Here is a 23,500-nt window from a genome sequence, read left to right as displayed (position 1 = left end):
GATAGTTGAGTATTGAAGAACACCAAGCTGTGAGACAGACGTCATCTTTTTGATACTGACGCAGCAGAGACAAAATACCTGAGGACTTCTTCTTGCACTGTTGTGTTCTGTAACTGTACATCTTAATTTGTGACAAAGTAGAAACGGGATTTGGGTTGGTTTGTTGGTTTTTTTTTAGTTGCACTGAATGTGCCAAGAGAGAACAGTTTAGATATATGAATACATTTCCCCATTCCCTAGACTATGAGAACATAATGTTTTGAGGTTCAGGTTTCATAGTCTGTTGTCAGTGCTTTATGCTGGGTACAAGTGCTTTACTTGAAATTCTGATCACCTTCTTTTCTTCTTCCAGAAGTCGTACTGAGGCAGTGAGTGGAACATCAAAAGCAGTATGTAAAAACACAATCTCACACTTTTTTCTACGCACTGCTCTTAATTCTAAACAACGTAGCCTTGTATTCATTTTCCAAACATTAACTAATTATGTATTCCAGTAAAACCTGGTCTATGTTGTAAAGACAGTGTCTTTGATTCGGCATAGGAAAAACCGGGTAATGCCATCACTTGCACAGTTCTAATGTAAATATTGGTATTGGTGCCTAGTGATGCATTGCATTTCACATTGAATATGCTAGAATATTTCCTGTACGACTTTGTGTTGCACAGGTAATGTATGATCGCTTTTAGGTCATGTAGGTCCGAGGTTTGAACAACTGAACGTGGTGCCATGTTCTACATCTGTGTATAGCTAGTAATGCGTATGTTTGTACATTGTTTTGTTTGTAGGTTGCTTTGTGCTTTTTGTTTCTTGCAATCCAAATTGTTTGGAGTGAATTTTCTGCCATTTCCACATTATATCACTTAGTTGGTTTTTTTTAAATACTCTTTTTGCCTAATGGATTTTGAAAATGTTATCAAAACCCACTGAGAAACCACTGTGGTTAAACTTGGTACTGTTTCTTACTGTTGACCTGGGGGTCCGAACAAATACCCAAACCAACATATCCCATACATTTTGAGGACAGTCATGTTGTCCTGGTTTCAGCTGGGATAGAGTTAACTGTCTTCCTAGTAGCTGCTACAGTGCTATGTTTTGAGTTCAGTATGTGAAGAATGTTGATAACACTGATGTTTTCAGTTGTTGCTCAGTAGTGTTTAGACTATAGTCAAGGATATTTCAGCTTCTCATGGCCAGCCAGGGCACAAGAAGTTGGCACAGGACACAGCCAGCACCCCTGACCCAAACTGGCCAAGGGTGTATTCCATACCAGGTGATGTCCCATCTAGTATAGGAACTGGGAAGTGGGGGCAGGGAATCGCCGCTCGGGGACTGGCGGGGTGTCGGTCGGCGGGTGGTGAGCAATTGCCCTGCGCATCATTTGTAGATTCCCATCCTTTTATTACTACTGTTGTCATTTTATTAGTGTTATCATTATCATTATTAGTTTCTTCTTTTCTGTTCTATTAAACCGTTCTTATCTCAACCCAGGAGTTTTGCTTCTTTTTCCGGATTTTCTCCCCCATCCCACTGGATGGGGGGGAGCGAGTGAGTGGCTGCGTGGTGCTTAGTTGCTGACTGGGGTTAAACCACGACACATGTGCAGCTAAATGTTTCCTTTTCATGTCCTTAAATGCTTGGGTATTTGTTCCTAAAAGTGTATAATTGAAGTGATATTATTTGGACCCCTCTGAGTACATGTATGTCTATAAGAGATTGCCATGGATTTAAATATGGTTGCTACGCAAAGTGGTATTTGGAAGTTCTGCATTTGATCTTTCCACTCTATCTGATGAAGCAGTGTAGTTTAATAGTTTGTCTGCAAATGAAAATATCTAAACCCCGGTGTACTGATTTTGGCACAAGGTTAGAGCCTGGTGTATTTGTGGGTAAAATCCCTGTCATTTTTCTGAACTTCTGCCTGCAGTACTTTTCTGCATCTGGGTGGCTTCGGGGTTGGATGCTGCTTTGACTTCCCAAAGGTTAAGCCTTTCTTTAATATACCCCCACTCTGAATTTCCATTTGGAAAAGGGGCAGCATTTTTTTTCAGGTTAGAAAACACTGACATTTGGCTGCTAAACTAGAGAGAAGTCACACCAGGACATACCTAACCGGTAATGGTGTAGATCTGGGTTTGCGACTTGGGTCGAAGGCTAGGTGTAACTGTGCTTTTCAAAATAGCCCTTATAATGTAACAATTCCTATTTGTTGGTTTTCATTTTTCATCTTGAAGTCTAACTGCTTTTTCTTCACTAGAATGGTGTGAGGCTTTGCACTAACCCTGGATCATTGGATCTGATCCCTTGATCAGCTGTTTGGGTAACTTAATCTAGAAATTCATGAGCTCTGGGGTTGTGTTCTGTGAAGAATACAGCCTCTGATTCTCGTGGAATGGTATACAATGAACTTAAAGTGGAAAACTTCTTGTACGTTGGTGTAAAAACAGTAAGCCTAAACCTGACATCCATAATTCTATCACTGATTGCTTCAAATTCCTTTTTGGACATGAAAGCCTCTCCTTGTGAGCCCTGTGACCCTAGCAGTTAATGTAACGCATTTATGTAAACCACGTTTATAGTATTTGATCTAATTGAGATGGGGTTTTATTTCTTGGAAAGAGTTAATTTTCTCCTTGTTTACTAGCTTGTGTATAAACATAAATCACATCTTCATCAAAAAGGTTACCATTCTTTCAGCCTCATGTGTTCCCTGGTGTCTTTGTATTACATTTCTAAGTAGCATCTTACCATAAGCTTACAGAGATGTCTCAAAAAAATATCTTTTTTTTTAAGAAAGGAAAAATCCTGGAGTGGGAGGGAAGACTTAGTGTTAGTTAGAACTAATTAGAAGGAAGACAAAGCAAAACTGTTCCCTTCTTGTTTGCTCTGACGGTAACTGATGTGGGTTGTGGGTAGCCATAGGGAGGGTGGAAGCCTTGCATCTCTCTGTACAAGTCCCCTGTCTCTCCCTCTCTCTCATAGACACAGAGTAAAAGCACTGCAGCCTCAGGTGCTTTTAGTGTTGGAGCACAGTTAGCTGTATTCTTAAAGCTAACTCAGGACTTGGTCTAAAGTGTGGGGGTTGTTTTTTTTGTTTTTTTGTTATTTTAAATAAACATCTTTCTGCATGTATTTCAAAGCAAAACCTGGATCTTAGTGTGGTCTGAATAAATCACTGGGAAGGCTTGCCAATTATTGTTGAACAGTAAAGCAGCAATGTTAAAATCAGTCCAGATTTTTTTTCAAAAAGGATGCACAAAAACTTACACTTTGACTATTTCTTAATTGTCTTGCTCTTATGTTAGCTGTCATTCTACACTTCCAAATCTGTGCTGCTGTCCTACTGTTCCTACTGCCAAATCAAGAAAGTGAGTCCTATTTGTTTTCGTATTCCTATTTCAGTAACTGCAAGGAGCTCTAGCTGGTATTAGTCCTCAGAGGCTGTAGAAATGCAGAGAGTCATGCGCATTGTTTTAGCACCGTCAAGCACAGCTGTGATCCTTCCTGGCTGAATTTTCAGTTTAACCAAGCTATTGGGTTTTAGGAAACCACTGTAATTTAAATGCAGCACTCCAGCAGTGAGATTAGCCTTTTCCTCCTATTTTCTGTCCCCTTTCCCACTTGCTTTATGTGAGTTTCTGTTTAGTCTTCTGTCTGAAATGGGAGTTGATACATTGACTGTTGATTCTGGTTTTTTGAGGGTTTTCTTTATTTGGTTGCTTTGGGTGTTTTTTGGTTTGGGGTTTTTTTCCCCAATTCTTCTGCAGTATTACCTTAGTTTTGTGTACAAGTTTCATGGAGGTGCTGTTTCTACTTGACCGATTGGAGGGACTGGCAGGAAATACTTCAGTAGAAATTCAAAGGAAAAAACCAAAGACACAAGAATGTAGGATCATTGGAAGATGGCCGTTGGGCAAACGTCCTAAATAGTACATTAATTTTCTCTTTGCTGCTTGTGGTAACTGTTCATAGAAAGGAGCGCTTTCATCTCCTTTAAGTAATCAGACTGTTGCCTGCAGGCCATAGAATAACGGCTTCCTAAAAAAATACAAGAACTACTGTGAACTGTTATGTTTCAGGTACTGGTCAATACTAGCCTGTTTAATGCCAGACTCCAACAGAGAGCTTTCCTAATTCCTTGTTTGCTTCTGAAAACCCGCAAAGTGATAATGGTTGTGCCTGCCATGAGAGAACATAGGCCTGTTTTTCCACACGTGAAGAAGAGTGGCATGTGGAGCGTGAAGCTTCAAAATCAGACTTCCCTTTTGACAGAAGTGGGTACCAAATGTTGTGAAGGGAAGGAGAGTTGAATCTTCTGGTAAGAATTGCAGTGGAAAGAAGGTCTCTTGTTCCAGATCTGGGTGCTCCTCTCCAAAGTCACGTTTTCAAGAATGTTTTAGTTAGTGTTAGAGTAATGTTGTCTGTGCTTTCCTAAACATCTAGAGAAGACATGAGTAACTGGAGTGAGGAAACATCTTTTGCACGTAAATATTTTGTCCCCAGAGTCTGCTAAAACTGCTCCCTTGAATTCTTCCACTACGTTAGGTAATAAAGGACAAGGGCTTTTTTCCAAGGAAGGGTTTTAATCTCTCCTCCGATCCATTTAGTGACATCTTGAGGAGAATTGTTCAGTTTATGCCGTGACACTTTATTCTACATTTTTGAACAACCGAAGTCCTGGTAAGCAGTGATTCAGGTGTCTTTCTGATCATGTTTTGCTAGGGTAAGCTTCACTGCTGCTTGTGGCATAATATAATTCCATATTCTGGAAAAGGAAGAAGCTAAGTGTTACCCTGTTTACTTGTGGAAAAGCAGCATTTCACTATTAGTTCTCAAGATACACTGCAGCCTATTAGAAACTAGTGGCCTGAGGGCTTGACTCCTGCGGGGTGTTCCAGGAGGTCGGTGGGAGGGAGGAGTGTGGTTTCAGTGGAGAAAAAAATTACAGGACTGTGCTCTGACTCCGTGTTTTCATCATCATTAAAAATTGGTTTTGCTCTGATAGTAAGGAGCGTGATATTAAATTCTCACACTTCCCAAACTAATTTGGATAGTATGGCCTGTGGTCTAATAAAATACAAGACATCAGTATTCTCTGTTTTTGTAGGCTGCTCTGTCATGGGAGACACGTTCATTTCACTAATTTGAGCAGTCGGGTTTTTTTCTAGACAAAGTGGTGGTTTACTTTCATGGCTGATGTTCTGGCTTGGTGTTTTTATTTGGGTGTTGTGGGGTATGGTGAGTTTGGCATTTTTAAACTTTGTGACAGGAGGGGCAGAGTTCATGGTAGAGGGCCAATATGCCTGTGTTTTGTTTTGCCAGGCAGCTACTGCCTTCATAAAAGCATAACTATGTGCATTTAGAAGTGATGAGATGTTAACTGATTAATTTACAAGCTACACTGCAAATAAGTCTCCTGTAGTGATGCTTCCTTCTCAAATAAACCGAAATCCTTTTTAGCTGAAAATTGACAGATGTGAGCCTTTGACAAGGGTCCCTCTCTGAGATAGTGTGGAGCAGTAAGTCGATGTCGTGCGGGTTTGCTTATTTTAGTTTCTTCTCATTAACCACACAGGCACTCTTAAGGTGCCATAGGTTTGGACTTTGTTTTGAGCAAACACAAATTCCACGGGGTTGGCAGTGCCCCTGTCAGTGGCACTCAGAGGATATAGTGCAGACTTTCAGACTACAGTAGACGTTAACTATTGCTATGTTTTGACTGTAGAACTTGAATATGTGTTTAATTTTTTGTGAACAGATAGATGAGTCTCCTGCATCTCTTTCTCTGGCCCACCTTGCTAAGGTATATGTATATAGTCTTGTCAAATTCTTTAAAAAAAAAAAAGTGTTTGCCTAGTTTTTTAAAATCTTATACTGTGATCTATAGCTGGATAACTGTTGTAATGGAAACACAACTTTAATTTAATTTTTATTAATTTAAAGTAGTAATTTTAACTTTAAAATGTGTGTCTATTTTGGTACTAGCCTGTAAAGAGTAGTTCCCACTTTGGAAAGATAGAAGGGGAGTACCTTATCAGCCTCAACGTAATGTTGCACTATTACTCATCTTCCAGACACAGAGAAGCAGCATTTCAGAAGCTGTTCACCATTTCTCATACGTTTCATTAATTTTGCATTGGAAACTAACAGTTTTTACAGAGGAATTGAATGGGCTGTAAGTTACGGCCATTTGGAGGGGGGAGCGTGCAACAGCCAAAAGAGAATCGTTTCTGTAACATGGACAATTGCATGGCTGTTTTTGAATTTCTAGCCATTAAAGTTACAGATCCATTCTTTTAATGCTGCACAGTTTCATAAATACTCGTATATAGACAGTAGACAACATAATCTAATTTGTTTGAATGCAGCCTGTGTCAAGTGTGAAAGTGCACCTGATTGTTTCTAGGAATACACCGATGCGTATGTGTGGCATATTAGCAGATGTGACCTTCTGGAACTGTTGTAATGCCATGTTTTGCTATGGAACTGCTTGCATTTTTCGCTCAACAATGTGTACCTTCCTCTGGGAAAGCACTACTGGCTGCACTTTGTGAAAAGGCATAGTGCTCGCCAATGAAATAACTAGTCTTTACATTTGCAAAGCTTGGAGAAGGCAGGGCCTAATGCAAGGGATCTAGTTCTTTCTTCTGAAAATGAAGGCTGGAGTTCATTTCCAAGACAGAGGAATTTCTTCACACTGGTCCCTTCTTTCCCCTCTCACTGAAAAAAATAAATTGTGTGCATCTGGAGGGAAAAAAAAATAATGTTTGGAAGGTAGCCACCAAAAGAACTTGGTCTCCATTAGTGCTGTCCCTAAACATGTCCTTGGTTCTGTAAACTTATGCCAAATTCTAGTCTTAAAATATGAAGAAGTGTCCTTGTGGTGTACACATTTAAGCTTTTGCGAAAATGTCACTATTTCAGAAAAATACAGGAACGTAATGTAAAGCAGCTTAAACCTGTTACTTACTCTGACCTCTTTACTGCAGGCTGACTTGGCATGGAGGTGATGTGTTAAGAGTTTTGTGGTTTATTATTACTACGTGTGAAATGCCATATTTGAATTTTGGTCTATTCCTACTAATGTCTTGTGGGTTTTGGATGTGTTTTGTAAACTGTTTGGGTTCAAAGAAATTAGTCAACTATCTGTGAAGTTTTCTGTAAATGTTAAAGGAAATGATTTCATAGGCGTTGATCTGGATTATGTTACTGTGGAGAAAAAAATGGTGTCTATGAAACATCCATTTAATAGAATGTTGAAACTAGTTGGTTGCTTTTGTGAATGAACGCATATAAAAACAGAACCATGAGGGGTTGATCTGAGTGGTTGGTCTGAATGCTAGGTGCTTGAAGGTCCCCATCCTTTACAGCCTCTCCCTTAGACCCTGCTTGGATCTGGACTAGTGTGAAATAAAAACATTGGAACAAATGCTACTTTGAAAAAACAGCTGGCTTCATTAATTTGAAAGGTCTATTTCTGCATAAGGTTGATATTACAAATTGTATGTGAAAAGGACACAGTCAACTGGAAAAAAAATGCAGGTTGTGCTTCCTGTAGTTAAATCACTTAATATGAAGAAGTTAGTAGAGGGGGAAGCATGCAGTGTGGACTGCCTCCAGCCATGATGGTCAAATTTGTAGTGACAAGTATCTTTTGTCTTGCTGAGGGATTATAAAAAGCTTGCTTGCTTTTAATGCTTCTGTGTGGGAAGCTGCATTTCAGCAAGCAAAAAGTTGTGTGTCCCTTTAATGCTGCAAAATGTAAATAAGGATACTTGCGTGCATCTTTCTGAATTAAATGTACAGTGGATGTCTTCTTCAAAGAGGCTGGAGCTTAAAAATACTGGATCGTGTCATGTTGTCTACATATGCCTTCGGTCCACCTGGAAGACCATTGGATTGGTTACGCAAGTCTTTCTGTAAGGTACAAACAGAGCCTAAGGTTTTGAGTGCCCAAGAGCGCTCTTGTCAAGTAGGTTAACACGCACGCAAACACCATGTAATAACGGTGTAAGGGCTCCCCAGAACGTCTTCAGGACAACGGTATTGTCTATAAGCAGCTGTTTTCATGCAACCTCTGCTAGCCTTGTGCTGCTCTTTACAGGACTGGGTGAGCGGTGTTGTCTTTGGCTGTGTGGGCTTAAACGTGTTTCTAATGTGCGTGTCAAATAATTGCCTGTTAAACAGACTGCCAATCTGGCTGAAGCCAATGCTTCCCAAGAGGATAAAATAAAAGCTATGATGATACAGTCCAGCCATCAATATGATCCAACCAAGTGTTGATAATGTCAGATCTGTTCTTTGAAGATTATGGAAGAAACTGTAGAGGTGTTTGGTTGAACAAGAGAGACACATGCACACCTTGTTCTTTTCTTCCCCAAAATCTTGTAGTTACATGAAGAAACCCTTGGGTCCACCTCCATCATCATATACTTGCCATCGTTGCAGAAAACCTGGCCATTCCATAAAGAACTGCCCAACAACTGGGGTAAGATTGTGGGGGACTTCTGGTGTTACTTGGTTTTTAATTGTTTTACCCTGGCAGTTAGGTAACAAGTACATGAATGCTCACGTGAAGCATTGTTTCTCTTGGGGTGAAATACAGAGCTTGTATGGCAATGTTGCAAAGCCCTTCAGAATTCAAGGGAAACCTGGAATTAGAAATGTAAAATTTTCTTTTTTCTAGGTCATGGACATGAAATGTGTCCATAGATCTTTCTCTGTGAACTTGCATGCGTGTTTTTGTACATTTCAATGTTATTGGGAATGTTTCTGGTTTTAACTCTTTTTAGTGACAGTTCATAGTTTTTAGTGTTTTGTATAAAAAGATGTTTCTGTTGACCCCGTCTACTGAACATTTGTGTGTTTTAATTAGACAAGCCTCTGGTTGCGTCTTCATGCCGTTTAAAGTTAGTCACTGAATGTCCATGCGTGAGGTATGAATTTAGCCTTCATATAGAGATGGTGAATGTAAGTTTCCCCAGTGAGCGATTCAGAGCACTGAATTAAGCTCTCCCTCTGAATTGCCCTCTGGAGGAGGAGGAGCAGGTTTGTGTCTCTTCTCTGAGTGGATGGTGAGCTAAGGGCTGTTTCACCCTTAAGGAACCTGAGGGTAAGCCAAAGAATGTCGACCGAGTTCAAAACACTGCTCAAGCCTTTGGAACATCCTGGCTGTATTCATTTAGGAAAAGAAGTATTTTAGTCGAGCGACCCTTCTGCTAGGTAAAAGGAGAGGATTAAAGGCTCTTGCTGCTTAAAATAATCATTGAAATGTCATTTTAAGTGTGGGTCTTAAGATGCGGTATGTCTGCATTTCTTGTCTCAATAGGATGAAAGTTTTGGGTCTGTGCCCAGAATGAAAAAGAGCACGGGAATTCCAAGGACTCTCTTGGTGGAGGTGAAAGATCCCAATGTGGAGGGTGTTATGCTGACAAAAACTGGAAAATACGCAATACCATGTCTTAATGTGTAAGTATGGAATTAACTGGACCGACCAAAAAGTGAACGAGAGAAACCGTGCGTACATGTCTGAGTGGCAGTGCAACGAGGTTGACCTGCATCTGTAACGAGGAGGGAGGAAGCGTTGTCATTGTATCTGAACCTCAAAATCTGTGATGCTTTCTAATGTTAAAATAGGGTGGTCGTACTGTTCATGCCCCTGGAACTTGGTTAAGCTTGTGGTATGCTAAGAACCTGTATTTCTGCAAAAGATTTCGGTAGTGGTTACAGTGGGAGTCGTTCTCTGTGGAAGCTCGTTTGGCTTCTGCTTTGTGTTTCAAAGGCTTCTTGCAGAGTTGAACAAATAGCTGTTGGGCTGAGATTTCCTCCCTCTGAGTTTTATTAGGTCTTATTGGTGAAACAGGCTGCAGATTTCCTGTTGCTATGAACTAAGAAAACACTGCTGTGTGCTGACAAGAGTGGCTGTTTTACAATGCACTTGGTAGCACTTTGGGGTTTCTGTCGTGGACCTCCTTTTGTAGAAGCTGTAACATGGACTTCTTCCACTTATAAAATGTAATTACTGGGAGACTAAATTTACCCTGAGCCTGAAATTTACATTTACCCTCTGGCAGAGGAGAGGTGGGACTCATTTCACCTGATTTCTAGCTGTCAAGAAATGATTTTTCTCATCTGAGCTAATTTCTTTGTTGATCCACTGAATGGGAGAGCTCTGCAGCGGGAAAATTGTTCCCCCCTCCCTATTCTGGTGTGGTGGCGACAGAAAAGTAGTTTCAACTAAATGCCTATGTTTTAGAAGGCTAATGTGGAGTGAGAAGAATTCCATCTCCTGTCTTCCTTTCATAATATCCAAAGCTTGGAAAAGTTTTCCTTTACCCACCCTTAATTTGTTTCTTTTTCCTTCCCCTTTCCCCTCCTCCAGGGAAGGTTATGCTAGAACAAAGAAGGAAAAGCCTCCCTTTTTATCGGAGGAGCCATCCTCTTCCTCCTCAGATGCTCCTATTCCAGATGACATTTTATGTCTCATTTGTAAGGAGATAATGACTGATGCAGCTATTATTCCCTGCTGTGGAAACGGTTACTGTGATGAATGTAAGTGTGAACTCCCATGTTTGTTAATTCAAAACAGCACATCTGCTCTTCTGAAAGCAGAAAGAGGAGGTAGCGAAATTACTTTGTTACCAGCTCTATTTTATACTTAAGTATACCCTGAATAGGAAAGGGCTCTTCTCGTATAAAGGGAAAAAAAAACAGAGAGCTTTAATAGTTAAATAAATAAATAGTAAAATAAATAGCTTTTTAGTTAAATTTACATGCGGAAGGACGAGTATGAGAGGAGTGGCTGGTTGTGCAGGTGATTGCAGTATTGACTATTGAATGCATTTAGTTTGCCCACAGCCCTTTTTCTCATGCAAAACTATATAGCCAACTCTGGTGATTTATGGTGGTCTGCAACAAATGGATAGTTAGAGGCATTTAATCCCCATTTTTCTCCACGGGAGAGTTGCTTAAAACCTTCAGAACTCGAACCTAGTAATGGTTTTTTGAACCGACTATTTGTTTTTTTGAGACAAGTTTTATTCATTAACCTTGAGGGTGGGGACTTCTCACTGTACTATGTAGTGGGAAGAAGACTAGCTGAAACATCAAGACACAGCCTACTCTACATCTTCAAATGTTACAAGAGTGACATACCAAAACTCTAGAGTTATTTGCTGCATACTAGAAATTTTTTATGCTATTGAACCTTTATAGCTTCCTGCTCTCCATTCAAGACCATATTCACCTGTTGATCATATAAGTGTTTTTATAGTTGATTAGAATGCCCAAAACTTCCTTAGTTTGGCTAAATGCTATTTTGATTATTCTAATTATACACAGGTATTAGAACAGCCTTACTGGAATCTGAGGAACGTAGATGCCCAGAGTGTCATCAGACAGGTGTTTCGCCTGATGCTTTCGTGGCCAACAAGTGCCTACGCCGGGTAACATGATGACTTTTACGTAAAGTGCTTGTAAGAATAGGCTCTTTGTCAAAAGCTGAAAGGGAAGGAAATATTAATTTACATCTGCTTAAGCAAGGTTGAATTGAATAAGGCTAAATTTACCTTTCCAGTACATTATCTGTTATCACAGAAGCTTACAGCTCCTTGGAGACAATCTGGCAAATTCAGGTCACGCTTTTGTTTAAGGTGATTGACTCACTTTCAAATTCTGTGTTAACACGGCAGTACTTTGAATACAGATGCTCTGAGTTACCAATCACTAGTATCAGTGTTTAATGTGATGTGTTCATGTATCGGCATATTGATTTCTTTTGGGATTGATAGCATTTACAGCTACTTACACAAGTAATTCTACTCTGTGGAGGCTTTTGTTCGTGTATCTGCTGAAGTTTCATATTACCTTTTCCTAAATGTTCTTCTGCCTCTAGGCTGTGAGCAACTTCAAAAATGGAGCCGGTTACAGAAAAAGGCACCGTCAGCAGGTTTGGCACCAACAGCAGCTGCCACTGCCACCACCACCACTCCTGACTCTTGCACCTCCTGCTGCTCTGGTGACTGCTGCTGAAGCGTCTACATATTCGTCTCTGTCAATCAGCAGTTTGTTGGAAGAGAAGGTAAGCTTTGTTTCAACATTGGCAGCGATTCTTGCATTTTAGTAGAGCTTATTTGCCAGCTGTCTGCATTTATTCACAAGGGCTGTCAGATTCCTGTACTAAGACAACCAGCATTACCAAGTCGTCTGGGCCCCCAAGGACAATCAACACTCACCACTGGTAAGGAACTGTAACTTTAGAATTTCTTTTAAAAAACGATCTTCAGATAAACTGAATGGGGTTTTTTGCTCTTTCCTCTCTCTGCTCCAAAAGGTCATCCAGCAAGAGCCAGTACAATTTGCTCAGCAGATGGCAGACCAGGCTGGGAACTGTAAGTGTTCTACAAAAATGCAATGTATTAATACTTGTAACCTGTTAAATGAGGCTGTAACACATAAGTTCTACAACAGCTGATTCATAATGAAGTAAGTGTGCACCGATAGTTGTGTAGAATACAAGTGGTCATTAATGTTTAAATGGCCTAATTGGAATTGGCTTTAACAAAGGGCTATGTGCTCGCAGTAAGATTATTTACAATAAAAGTCCAGCGCATAATTGAAAAGAGGACTCTGAAAAATGAACGCTTTCTGAGGAAACCATAAGTGCATCTAAATATCAAATATAATTAAAGGATCAGGTGGAAAGCCACCCTTTTGCTCACTGGCTGTATAAGGCTGAAGAAATTGATTTCCCAATAGAAACCAGCCTCCAGCGTTCTTTTTTGAACAACTTAGTTGATTCTGATTGAGCAAATCATTGGAAAAGTCAAGGCTGTTATTTTAGGACAATTTTGAGTTTCTTCAATTTAGTCGTCTCAAATAGCCCAGCTGCTTTCTCTCCGATGGGAAGAGAAGAGTCTGTTTTATCTATTATTGCTGTGCCAAGTCAGTCCTTCATTTTTTTATATACTTGACGTTAGATAGACTGTAAGGGTGCAGAGTCTTTATAAAATCTCAAAGATAAATCCAAACAAAAATCGGGATCCATCCCACAGATGGTTTAAAATCTCAGATCCAGTAAGCAAGAAAATAACAATGCAGGGACAAGAACAGGCCAAGTACATCATCATGAGGCAACAGCACAGGAAGCGTATGTGGAAGAGGTTAAAAGAAGTTTGAGAGAAGATGAGTTAATATTTGTGCAGGACTTTGAAGGTTAGAAGTGCGAAATATGAAGTGTCTCAAGGAGTAGCAGAGGGGCGGTGGGCACATGGCACGTGGGAGATGGGAGCCTCTGTTAAGCATGGGCAGCCTCCACCCGCAGCTGCAAAGCTGAGTGTAAGGAGAGAAGACCGAGGGGAGTGTTGGGGGTGAGGATGTGGAAGGCGAGGATGAGGATCAAGAAGTGAGTGTAATCTCCCATGAACGGAAAGCAGGGAGAAAAATGCTTAAGTTGAGAACAAGAAGTGCTTGCCACGATGCTCCCGCTTCCTTCGCTTTCCCCTTTAAAATCAGGCAGAGTGTAACAAACAGTGACACATGTTTTCGGGTTTCGTTAGAGGTCCAAACCGAGGACGCCTGCACAGTGAATGTACCCAAAGGACTCAGGCGCCAGCACTACCAGAATCAACACCAGTCGTTGTGCCTGTGCCTCCAGGTCCCTTGTATCCTCCAGCATGCCATGCACTTCCTCTTCCACTGGGGGTACCACCACCACCGTTTCCTCCTCAGTTTCCACCTGGCCAGCCTCCATCTGCTGGGTGCACTGTCCCCCCTCCAGGATATCCCCCAGCTCCTGCAAACACGCCATCAGCTTGGGTCCCAAGAGCAGTACCCATGTCTCCTTCACTTACCATCCCAAGGACACAAGCATCTCCTTTCTCTAGGGAGGAGTTTTACAGAGAACAACGGAGTCTTAAAGAGGAGTAAGTATTTGGCTCAGTGAAGCTGCGTGGGGCTTCATGTTTGTATTTTGATGGCATAACGAGCTGCAGTTACACTCAAGTGCACCTGACGTAAGCAAAAATGACAGTGTTTTTTCCAATATACTTTTTTGTTGCAGATGGTAAACATGCAAAACTAAACCAAGACAAATGTCATTCTAGAACTTTCCCTAAAACTTGTAGGAATGCTAAACTGTTTTTGCTGAAATAGGACGTTCCCCTTTTGCGTTTGCATGCAGTCTATATTTTCTCATATAGGCCATGTTTTGTTTCTTGGTGCCTTTTTGTAATAAAGGTCAAACTTATTTTAACAGGGGAAAGAAAAAGTCCAAACGCGATGAGTTTGCCGGTGATATTGCTAAGGAATTGATGGAACGTAAAAAGATTCCAAAGGAGCGTAGGCATTCGTTTTCCAGGTAACTGGTTTACATGTCTGTAATGGAGAAGCAGGTTGTCTGGAAGAATCAGGGGGAGTTCCACTGCACCTCTCTCTCATTGGATGGATTGGATGATTCAAGGGATTAGCAGGGATAGGAGTTTCATATGTAGGTTACTAGCTCAAATATGGCAGAGATGACAGTTGACTGATAGTGATAATGGGGCAGCAGTTGTTAAGGAACAGGGGCCTCTTTCCCTGAAGCTTCTCTGCAATTACACCCTTCACCTCCTGAGAGCCGTGAGGAGGCTAGGAACTGAATAGGCGTAGTAGCCGGATTTTCTGCATCTCCCTGTTCTGATTGTTATAAACCAACAGCCAATTCTATATAAAATTCATATATTTATTCAGAATAGCAAGCAAGCAGCGCTGGGCGGCCGGGGAGTCCGCGCTCCACCAAGGGCTCACAACTTTCTGTTATAGTTACATTCCTTTTATACAGTTCATGCACCCCTTTCTTGTAGATCTCCGCCTTGTCTTGCTGCTTCTTTCTTCACAGTTTTGTTAATGGGTAGATTCGGTCAATCTTCTCAAAGGAGAGTGTCTGTGGAGTGTCTTTTGATGTGGAGGAATGTAGTCACCATAGAGTTCATCCCCTTATCTGGTCCATTGGCTTTTCCCTCCTTATCTAGTCAATCACAATGTGTCCCTTCCCCCTTCCCGATTGGTATGTAAACCTTATTGTCTTCTTTTTAATTCAACACGAATTACACAATGGGAGGGAACAATTTGGTTCCCTGTCGACTACATGATTGTAACCATTACCTCAAAGCACATGGGAGGAGATATGTGAGAGAAATTGTCTCCATTTCCTCTTTTGTCTCTCTCCTGTGGATACACGGAGAGATTTTAAGCTGGACTGCAAACTGGTGGCTTTCACTAGAATTTTGTTGACATTGTTAAATGAAAAACAAGAAAAACTTGTGAAGAAAAAACTCAGGGCAGCTGATGTTTTCTATCCCCCAAATCACTTGGGCAGGAGTCTGAATAGCTGGCTCTTAGTAATGCTGTCAGTAGCTTTCCTAGAGTAATGGCATTGAGTCATATTACTCGAGGCTGAGTTTAGAAGCCTTTAGATACAACTTTTTTCTTGAAGCACGGTCACTATCCTTGGTTAGAGCTAGAGGTATGTGCAAGATGTTGCTAGGACATTGGGCTAGAAGTGTTGATTGTAAGACTGCAGTACAAGTATTTTGCATCCTGTACAAATTGCCAAAGAAGTAGTGAAGTTAAAGAGACTAAGCAGGCATTTTGAAATTGAGCTTTACTGTCTTCAGGCCAAACCATGTTTTCCTGATGTTTGATGCTGCACTGTAGCCATTAAGACTTGCTCTTTTTGCATCTTAGTGCAACAACAATGAATTGCGCTGCATGCAGTTGCAGAGTAGTGAAAAAAAGTGTGCATTGACATAGCAGTAGAGGCCACTGTACACCACCTGAAATCGGCCAATAGGTATGGTAGTTCATGTGGTAGAAGTGAGTGGAAACAGACTTAGCCTTCCTCTCTGTGTTTCCACTAACAAAGCAACAGCTGTTCTGTCTTGTGAGCAGAAACTTTTACATGTTATTAAGTTCTTCAGCTGGCAGTAGCATTATGTCAGCAGCTGAAAGAACATAAGTGTATGGAGAGTCAAAAAACCTCAAACCAAATTTGGGAGGAAAAAACTGGGGAGAGCGACTGTTTTGAATTAACTTGTGCGTGTGTGTGTGTTGTGTTTTTTTTAAGGTCCAAGCCTCCTTATAGTGCTTCGTCTTACTCTAGAAGTTTCTATACCTACTCCAAGTCAAGATCAGCTTCTTCCCCCTCTCGCTCCCACTCTCGGTCATTTTGTCGTTCCCATTTGCATTCCTACTCGCCATCGCGGCCGCATCCAAGAAGAGGCAAAGGGAAGAGTCGTAACTATTGTTCTAGGTCAAGGTCACCTGGTAATAGAGCTGGAAATTCCCCTGAAAAATCTTCTGGAAGAGCGCGCCCTGTCATCAAAGATCCTACCAAATCAAAAGAGAAGGAAGTGGAATATCCACAGGGAGGTGGCAAAGGAAATAAACATTAAAAACCCCAGAAGAGAAGAAAAGGAGATGAGAATGAAGGATTTCCTTCATTTCGTGAAAAATCTCCTGGAATGGAACCTCCTGCGAAAAAAGTGAAGGAGGAGTTGCCCAAGACAGGCAGTGTTGAAACATCTTCCTCTCAAAAGGGTGAGAAGGTTCTTGGTACCCCGCAGAAAGTTCACCCAAAAGTGACAAAAGATCACCCAGAAACCAGAGCAGCCATGGAGGAAAAGGCAAAGAAAGACCACAATGAAAATGACAGTGAGAGTAATGTATCTGCAAAAGATGAGGGAGCTGCAGGAAAAAGTCCAAAAGACCCGAAAGAAAAGTCTGCTGATAAGGTGAAAGAGGATACAGCAGCACCTGCTGCAGTTGACCAGCCTGAAGCAAGCAGAAGTCAAAGCCGTCCCAGTGTTAGCTGTAGTCAAAGGCCTCCTGAGAGTCAGCCTCGAAGCCACAGCAGCAGTGCCAGCTCAGGAGAGAGTCAAGACAGCAAGAAAAAGAAAAAGAAAAAAGAGAAGCAGCAGCACAAGAAGCATAAGAGTCACAAGAAGCATAAGAAACACATTGGAAGCGAAACGGCATTGGAGAAGAGCCAAAACCACAAACACAAGAAGGAAAAATCGAAGGAGAGCAAAGATAAAGATAAGCAAAACATGAAATCTGTCACTACATAGAATGACGGATATTAAAAAAATGACTTAATTCCTAAGTCATCGGTATTACATTTTGTTAAAATGTAAATGAATTCAAGCGTTGCAAATAGTGACATGGAAGACCCTGTGCTGCACTTAAAATATTGCTGCTTGATTATTTGAGTTTTACATCAGAGCTTTATAAAAGTGAACATTTTGTAGAGAATTGTGAGTTGTGGCCATGTATCATGAAAGGTTTTGCTGGGGCATGTTATTTTAAACCATTGTTAATTAGTTTGGGTGGGGTATACTGCAAAAATTTTCACAGCTGAATTTTGTTTTACTTGCCTGGCAGAAGAAGGTGGTACCTGTTATAAAATAGCAGCAGCAAAATGCTTTGCAGAATCCATCACAGCCCTGTTATGTCCCTTTTTGGTTACAATAAATTTTCAGTAAACTATCCAACGTGATGAGATTTGCAGTGATAGCTGAACAGGAGCAGAGAAGAGGCTAGTGACAGAAAAAAGGTACCAGTAGAAGCTTGCTGGTAGCTAACATGTACAAAAAATAACATATTTTCATTTTGAAAAAGTTTCATTTTGAAAAGACAGGTAGGACTTTAAATCTTTTGAACGGATGCGACGTGGGGAGGTGCTGCCAAGAGGTATGTTTTTTTCCTGTGCCAAGTGGCCTTGTTTTTTATTGTAAAAGGTAGGATGTGGCCCCAAACAGAGAGCCAGTCTTCAGAGCTGGTCCTGACTATTTTAGAATAACGTTCAATACGAAGCTGTCACATTTCAACCTTGTTCCAGTTTGTTTGGAAAGCTGTTGTCATTTGCCAGCAGACCCCCCCGGACACCTGGGACCCCCCCGGACACCTGGGTCCCCTCGGTCGCGCTGCGGCCGCAGCTTCATCTCGGTGAAGGGGACGGAGAACTCGAAGCCTTTCCAGGGAAACCAGTTGCTGCCCTGGGGAGAGCTGGGGAGGGGGGGTCCATCAGGCCCTGTAGGCACCCTGTAGACCCCTATAGGGGCCCTAGAGAACGGCCCCCTGCCCTGCCCCTGCCCCAGGCTCTGTCGCTCCTATAGGGGCCCCATGGCCAGGCAGAGCACTGGGGGCAAGTGGGATATGCTGGGAGCAACTGGGAGTAACTGTGACGATGCTGGGGTGCAACTGGGATCACACTGGGAGCAAGTGGGCCCTTGCTGGGAGCAACTGGGATCACAGCGGGGGCAACTGGGATCATATTGGGAGTGACTGGAATTGTACTGGGAGTGACTCTGAGCCTGCTGGGGGCAACTGCGACCATACTGGGTCAACTGGGAGCAAGTGGGACTGTGTTGGGGGGCACCTGGGACCATGCTGGGGTACCTGGGAGCAACTGGGATCATGCAGGGCGAGACTGGGATCATACTGGGAGCAACTGGGACTACGCTGCTGGCAACTGGAATCATGCTGGGCGAGACTGGGATCATGCGGGGAGCAACAGGGGCGGAACCCTGCCCCACCTCCCCGGTCAAGAAACGCTGAGCTGCTTGTCCGGACGCCTGGGTCCGCCGGGGTGCCCTGCGGCAGGGGGAGGAGTCATGCAAATTTATGCTAATGCCACCCCGCGGCTGCTTCTCCCCCTCCCGTCCCCTCTCTGCACCTCCAGGGCACCATCGAGACGCGGCCTCCGGCGGCGCAGAGCGGCCGCGCGGGCGCCTGTTGGTCGGACGGTGGGCGGGCGGGCGAGCCGAAATGACGTCAGACGGGGGCGACGCGGCGGGAGGTTTGAATCCGGGCGGCGGCGGCCGCAGGTTGGGGGTGCTGGGGGGGCCCGGACGCCTGGGTCCCCCCAGAAGCCAAAGAGTCCCCCCACCCAAGGACACAGCCCCGAACTCCTGGGTGTCCCCCGGAATTCCTGGTTCCCCCCCAGATGCCCGGGTTCCCTGGCAGCTCCCCAAAGAGGAGGTGACCGATGGTGTAGAAGGGGAAAACCTGAAAGGGGTCCAGGAGGGCCCCCCCATGGGAACGCAGCTCCTGGGAGGGGCACGTCAGAAGGGGGTTTTCGGGTCCCCATTGGGGTACTGAGGGACCCCAAGGGGGTACTAGTGTTACCGTAAAAAGCCAGTCAAAGCAACTCTGTAAGACTCAGGTTTGGAGTTTTAGTAAGTAGGCATTCTTTATTGCAGCGCTGGATGCACGGGGGATAGTTTCTTCTAACGGGCGTACCGCTACCTACAGCAAGCAAAGATTCTATTGTTCTAATATACAGGTATTCTCATTACATTTCCCGGAATTGTCATACATATTCATGTTATTTCCCAGAAATTATTTACATAGTGTCTGCCCTTTGGGGCATGACATATTTTGGGGGTCTCCAAGGGAGTTTTGGGGTGTCCCAAGGGGATAGAGGGGATCCCCAAGGGGTCCAGGGCCCCCCCCATGTGAGAGCATATTTTCGGGGGGAGTGTTGGTGTCTCCTGGGGGGCCCTAAGCAGGGGTTTGGGGACCCTGAAGGGGTTTTGGGGTGGCCCAGAGGAATATAGGGGACGTTAAGAGGGTATTGAGGTGTCCCAGGGAGATATAAGGGGCTTTTAAGGGAGTTTTGGTGTCCCCATGGGTGGCATTGGGGGTCCTAAGAGGGTTTTGGGGAGCCTAAGGGGGTTTGGGGTCCCTAAGAGGGTGTGAGGGTCCCAAGAGAGGATATTGGGGTGTGCCAGGGTGGGGCACTAAGGGAGCTTTGGGGGTCCCTAAGTGGGTATTGGGGATATTGGGGGACCCTTAAGGGAATGTTGCGGGGTTCTGAGGGGATATTGGGGTTCCTTAAGAGGGTTTTGGGGCACCCGAGGGGGAGGGGAGGGGCTCTAAGGGTGATTTCAGAGTCCCTAAGAGGATGGGGGGGGGGCGGGGTAAGGGTCCCGGGGCAGGTTTGGGGGTGCCTGGGCGGGGGGGTCAGGATCTGGGGGTCCCCAAGGGGTAAGTTGCGGTTTGGGGGGGGGTCCAGGGGCAGGTTTGGGGATTCGGGTGGAGGGTGTCAGTTTTGGCGTACCCCCAAACTCACTGCCCCCCCAGGCACACGCGCATGACGGCCCGTGTCGGCAGGTGAGGCAGTGGAGGTGCAGCGCCCCGCAGGCCCCTGCCCCCCCCACCCTTTACCAGCAGCAGCAGCACAACTCCCATTCCTGGGGGGGGGGTGTACCCCGGAGGAGTGCCTATATTCGAGGGGGGACCCGGGAAGCCACACCCCTTGAAGCCACGCCCCCCAGCCACACCCTCCATCACCCCCTCAGTACCCCCATCCCCCCCAAACTGCACCCCCAAGGGAGAGGTGCCCCAACCCCCGCCCCGCACCCATGGGTCCCTCCTTTAGCCCTCTCAGTACCCTGGGGACCCCCCCCCATCTCCCATAAGACCCGCTCAGCACCCACGGCACCACCCCAGGCCCCCTTCCTGGCACATAGGGTCCCCCCCCAGCACCCGTAGCACCCCCTCAGAGGTCCCCCCAGCACCCATAGGACCCTCCCATGTCCCCCCAGCACCCATGGGACCGCCCCCGCAGCAGCCACGTCCTGCAGGGCCACCAGTGCCATGCGCTGCCACCAAGAGCCCACCCCCCCTAGGGAAGAGCAAGCTGATCTCCCCCACCTGGGGACACGGAGACACTGGGGGGGGACACCCTGGGGACAGCCTGGGCACGGGGACAGCCTGGGGACACCCTACCCCAGGGCAAGGGACACCACCCTGGGGATGGGGACATGGGGGACAGGCTGCCCTGCGGACAATGCCGGCATGGGGACGCTGTGGCTGTGGGGACATGGGGACAGTGCCACCATGGCCGGAGGGGCACAGGGGACACCATGTCCTGGGGGACACCGTCGGGGGGCAGGAGGGGACCCAAGGACATTTGGGGGGGACAAGGACACCGTGTCATGGCGGGAGGGGAGGGCACCTGCGTCATGGCGGGGAATGAGGACACTGGGGGCTGTGACGGTGCTGGGGACATGGGGGTCCCACTGGGGGGGGATGCTGGGGATGGCAGGGGCCCGAGAGGATTTCGGGGGTCCTGGGCCAGGGGGTGGGGTTCAGGTTCAGTGCAGGGAACAGGCCAGAGAGATGATGGGACAGAAGAGAGGGGTGCCGATCAGGAGAAAGCGGTGGAGAAGGGCGAAGCTGCGACGGCCTGCAGGACAGAGAGAGACGGCAAGAGCGAGGGCCGGGGAGCAGGAAAGAGGGAAAAGCCGAGGCAAGTCCAGGGAGAGGTGGGGTGGCAGAGGAAGAGAGAGCCTTGGAGGAGAGGGAAAGGGGGGTCAGGGAGCAGAGCCCCGTCCCAGAGAGGAGGAGAGGTCCAGGTGTGAGGGTCGAGCCCCAAGGGACTGTCCTGAGAGCCTGGGCAACGCCCCGAGAGACCCAACATGGACGTCGCGGGGAGGGGCCCGGCGTCCCTTCTCCTGACTGACGGGGGTCTCGGCCACTCCTGGAACAGGGGCGGGAGAAGCTTCCAGAAGGCCAGGACCTGGGGCCGACAAACAGGGGCAGGCAGGAGTGAGAAACACCCTGTCTCACTCCCTCCCGACACCGAATTCCCCGGCTGGCAGTTGCGACGCTGGAGCCGGGGCTGGTGAGCTCTCTCCCCCCACCCCCCTTTCTCTTCAAGTTGTTAAGGCAAGGCCTTAACCTTGGTTTCCCAAAGAGCCACATCGCTTCGGTAGAAGCTAGACCTGTGAGGGGGCCAATGCTGACAGAATATTCGTTCTCTAGGCTTCTCCCCTCAAAGTGGGTGTCTGTGTGTGGACCTGGAGTGTAACCTCACCTTAATCCCCACGGAGGGGTTTTGCAGATCTCGGTCCTTTCCCCCCTCCCCACAGGTGGGACGTGACAACCGGGGAGCAAAAACACTTACGCGGAGGGAACGGGGACGGGGCAGGGAGGGACTGGGACACAGAAGAGGGGTGACGTGACCCCAAGGGCCCAGGACTCGCCCGAGTTCCTGCTCTCTGCCCTGCCAGGCAAAGTTTAGAGTTCAGGCACTTCTTTCCCTCATCTGTCTGTCCTTTCCTCCCTTCCTCTTCTGTAGCTCCACTCACTCGACTGTCCTCCACCCAAGAGAACACGCTGGTGCCTTGCAGCTCTTACAACACGAGGCTTCCTAGGTACACGGCCCTGCACGTGCGCACACACGCTCTGCGTGGCCGTACCGTCATTTTCCTTCCTTCCTTGTACAGGGAGCGGGACAGAGAGGTGCGGAGAAAGGAAAAAATAGCACGGGGCTCTGGGACAGACGGAGAGGGATTAGAAAATACAGGCAGGGAGTCAGAGAAAGAAAGAGAAGGAAGAAAACAGCGATGGACTAAAGATAGAGAGGGAGGCGTAACAAATGGGGGCAGGGGGCTGGACAGCGAGTGATGGGGAGGGACCACAAATAGCAGTTCTGGGCAGCTGCCCCCATTTCTTGAGCACTCCCCAGGAGCCTCGAGAAATGTGCTGCCTGCAAAAGCCCTGCCTGGGGCCCAATCCTGCGCCCTGATATTGGTGACAGTCGCCACCTTGCAGAGTGTTCAGGACGGGGGAAAAAAAGGCCAGCTGGGGGGAAAAAGCTTACCCAGCTGTGTTTTTGTTTGTTTGCTTGTTGGTTTTGCTTTTAAAAAAACCTGTTTCCGCTCTAAAGACCACCTGCAAGGAAGAAGGAACCAGGCGTAGCACGTTGGACACATTTAAGGCCCGAACCCATTCAACAGCCACACAAACCACCGCTCACTCACGCTGCACACACTCCACCACCTGCCTGCAGGTACAGGCGGCCGCCCTTGTTTCTTGAGTGCTCCCCAGGAGTGGCACCACCAGGTACCTCAGAAAACCATGCTGCCTTCCAAAACTTGAGCACAGCTTAATTCTGGGCAGATTTTCCTCTTTTTAGGCCTGCTGGCTAAAGACCCATCTGTCAAGCGGTGGCTCAGGACCACGGCAGGGCCGGCGGCACTGCTTTCTGAATCCTGTGGCAGCGATAGGCAGAGGGACAGGTTGTCAAATCCCAGGGCCGGGTATGCGTGCAGGCTGTCAGGGTCAGCCCTGCCTGGTTTTTCCCAGTGAAGCCCCAGCTGGTGTCGGCCCTGTGCTGCAGCCCTGGGGCAGAGTCTCAAGGACCCGGGCATTTCTGCAGGCGCTGCACTCTGCTGGGCCCCACCGCCGGCTGCCCTGGGCTTCCCCTGTTCTCTCAGCTCTGCTTTCTGCCAGCGCAGGGTGTGTGACAGAATGGCTTGCCCACTCCCCTCAGCCAGTCCTGACCCACGTCCACGTCACACAGCTGATTTGGGGGTGGCAGGTCTCTCTTGTGGCACCCTGGGGATGGGGCAAAGCACAACCTCATTGCTACCTTTTGATCTTGTCCGCAGGGAGAGCAAGAGGAGACGTGCTGTCTGCTGGAGAGCATCCTGCACGGAGGTGACAGCCGATTAC

At 46.0% G+C, this 23,500-nt stretch overlaps 1 protein-coding gene across 2 annotated transcripts in view; it reads left to right on the top strand.

Annotated features, from left to right (window-relative positions):
• LOC126037437 (E3 ubiquitin-protein ligase RBBP6-like) overlaps positions 1–23,500 on the top strand; it is an 87,639-nt gene that overhangs the window by 32,030 nt on the left and 32,109 nt on the right. The window contains exons 1-8 of one of the 2 annotated variants that reach the window (XM_049797753.1): positions 381–389; positions 8,390–8,486; positions 9,327–9,466; positions 10,380–10,549; positions 11,339–11,442; positions 11,892–12,077; positions 12,158–12,236; positions 12,330–12,387. In XM_049797753.1, the coding sequence (XP_049653710.1) occupies positions 8,394–8,486; positions 9,327–9,466; positions 10,380–10,549; positions 11,339–11,442; positions 11,892–12,077; positions 12,158–12,236; positions 12,330–12,387 (830 nt within the window). In that variant the 5' untranslated portion in view covers positions 381–389; positions 8,390–8,393. Of the gene's footprint in view, positions 1–380; positions 390–8,389; positions 8,487–9,326; positions 9,467–10,379; positions 10,550–11,338; positions 11,443–11,891; positions 12,078–12,157; positions 12,237–12,329; positions 12,388–23,500 lie in introns of those variants that run through there. The other variant, XM_049797752.1, reaches the window with a different exon arrangement.

The sequence above is a fragment of the Accipiter gentilis genome, unplaced genomic scaffold (genome assembly GCF_929443795.1).
Source record: "Accipiter gentilis unplaced genomic scaffold, bAccGen1.1, whole genome shotgun sequence".
Classification (NCBI taxonomy): Eukaryota; Metazoa; Chordata; class Aves; order Accipitriformes; family Accipitridae; genus Astur; species Astur gentilis.
The sequence above is the reverse complement of the archived record's forward strand: the minus strand, read 5'-3'. Positions and strand labels throughout refer to the sequence as shown.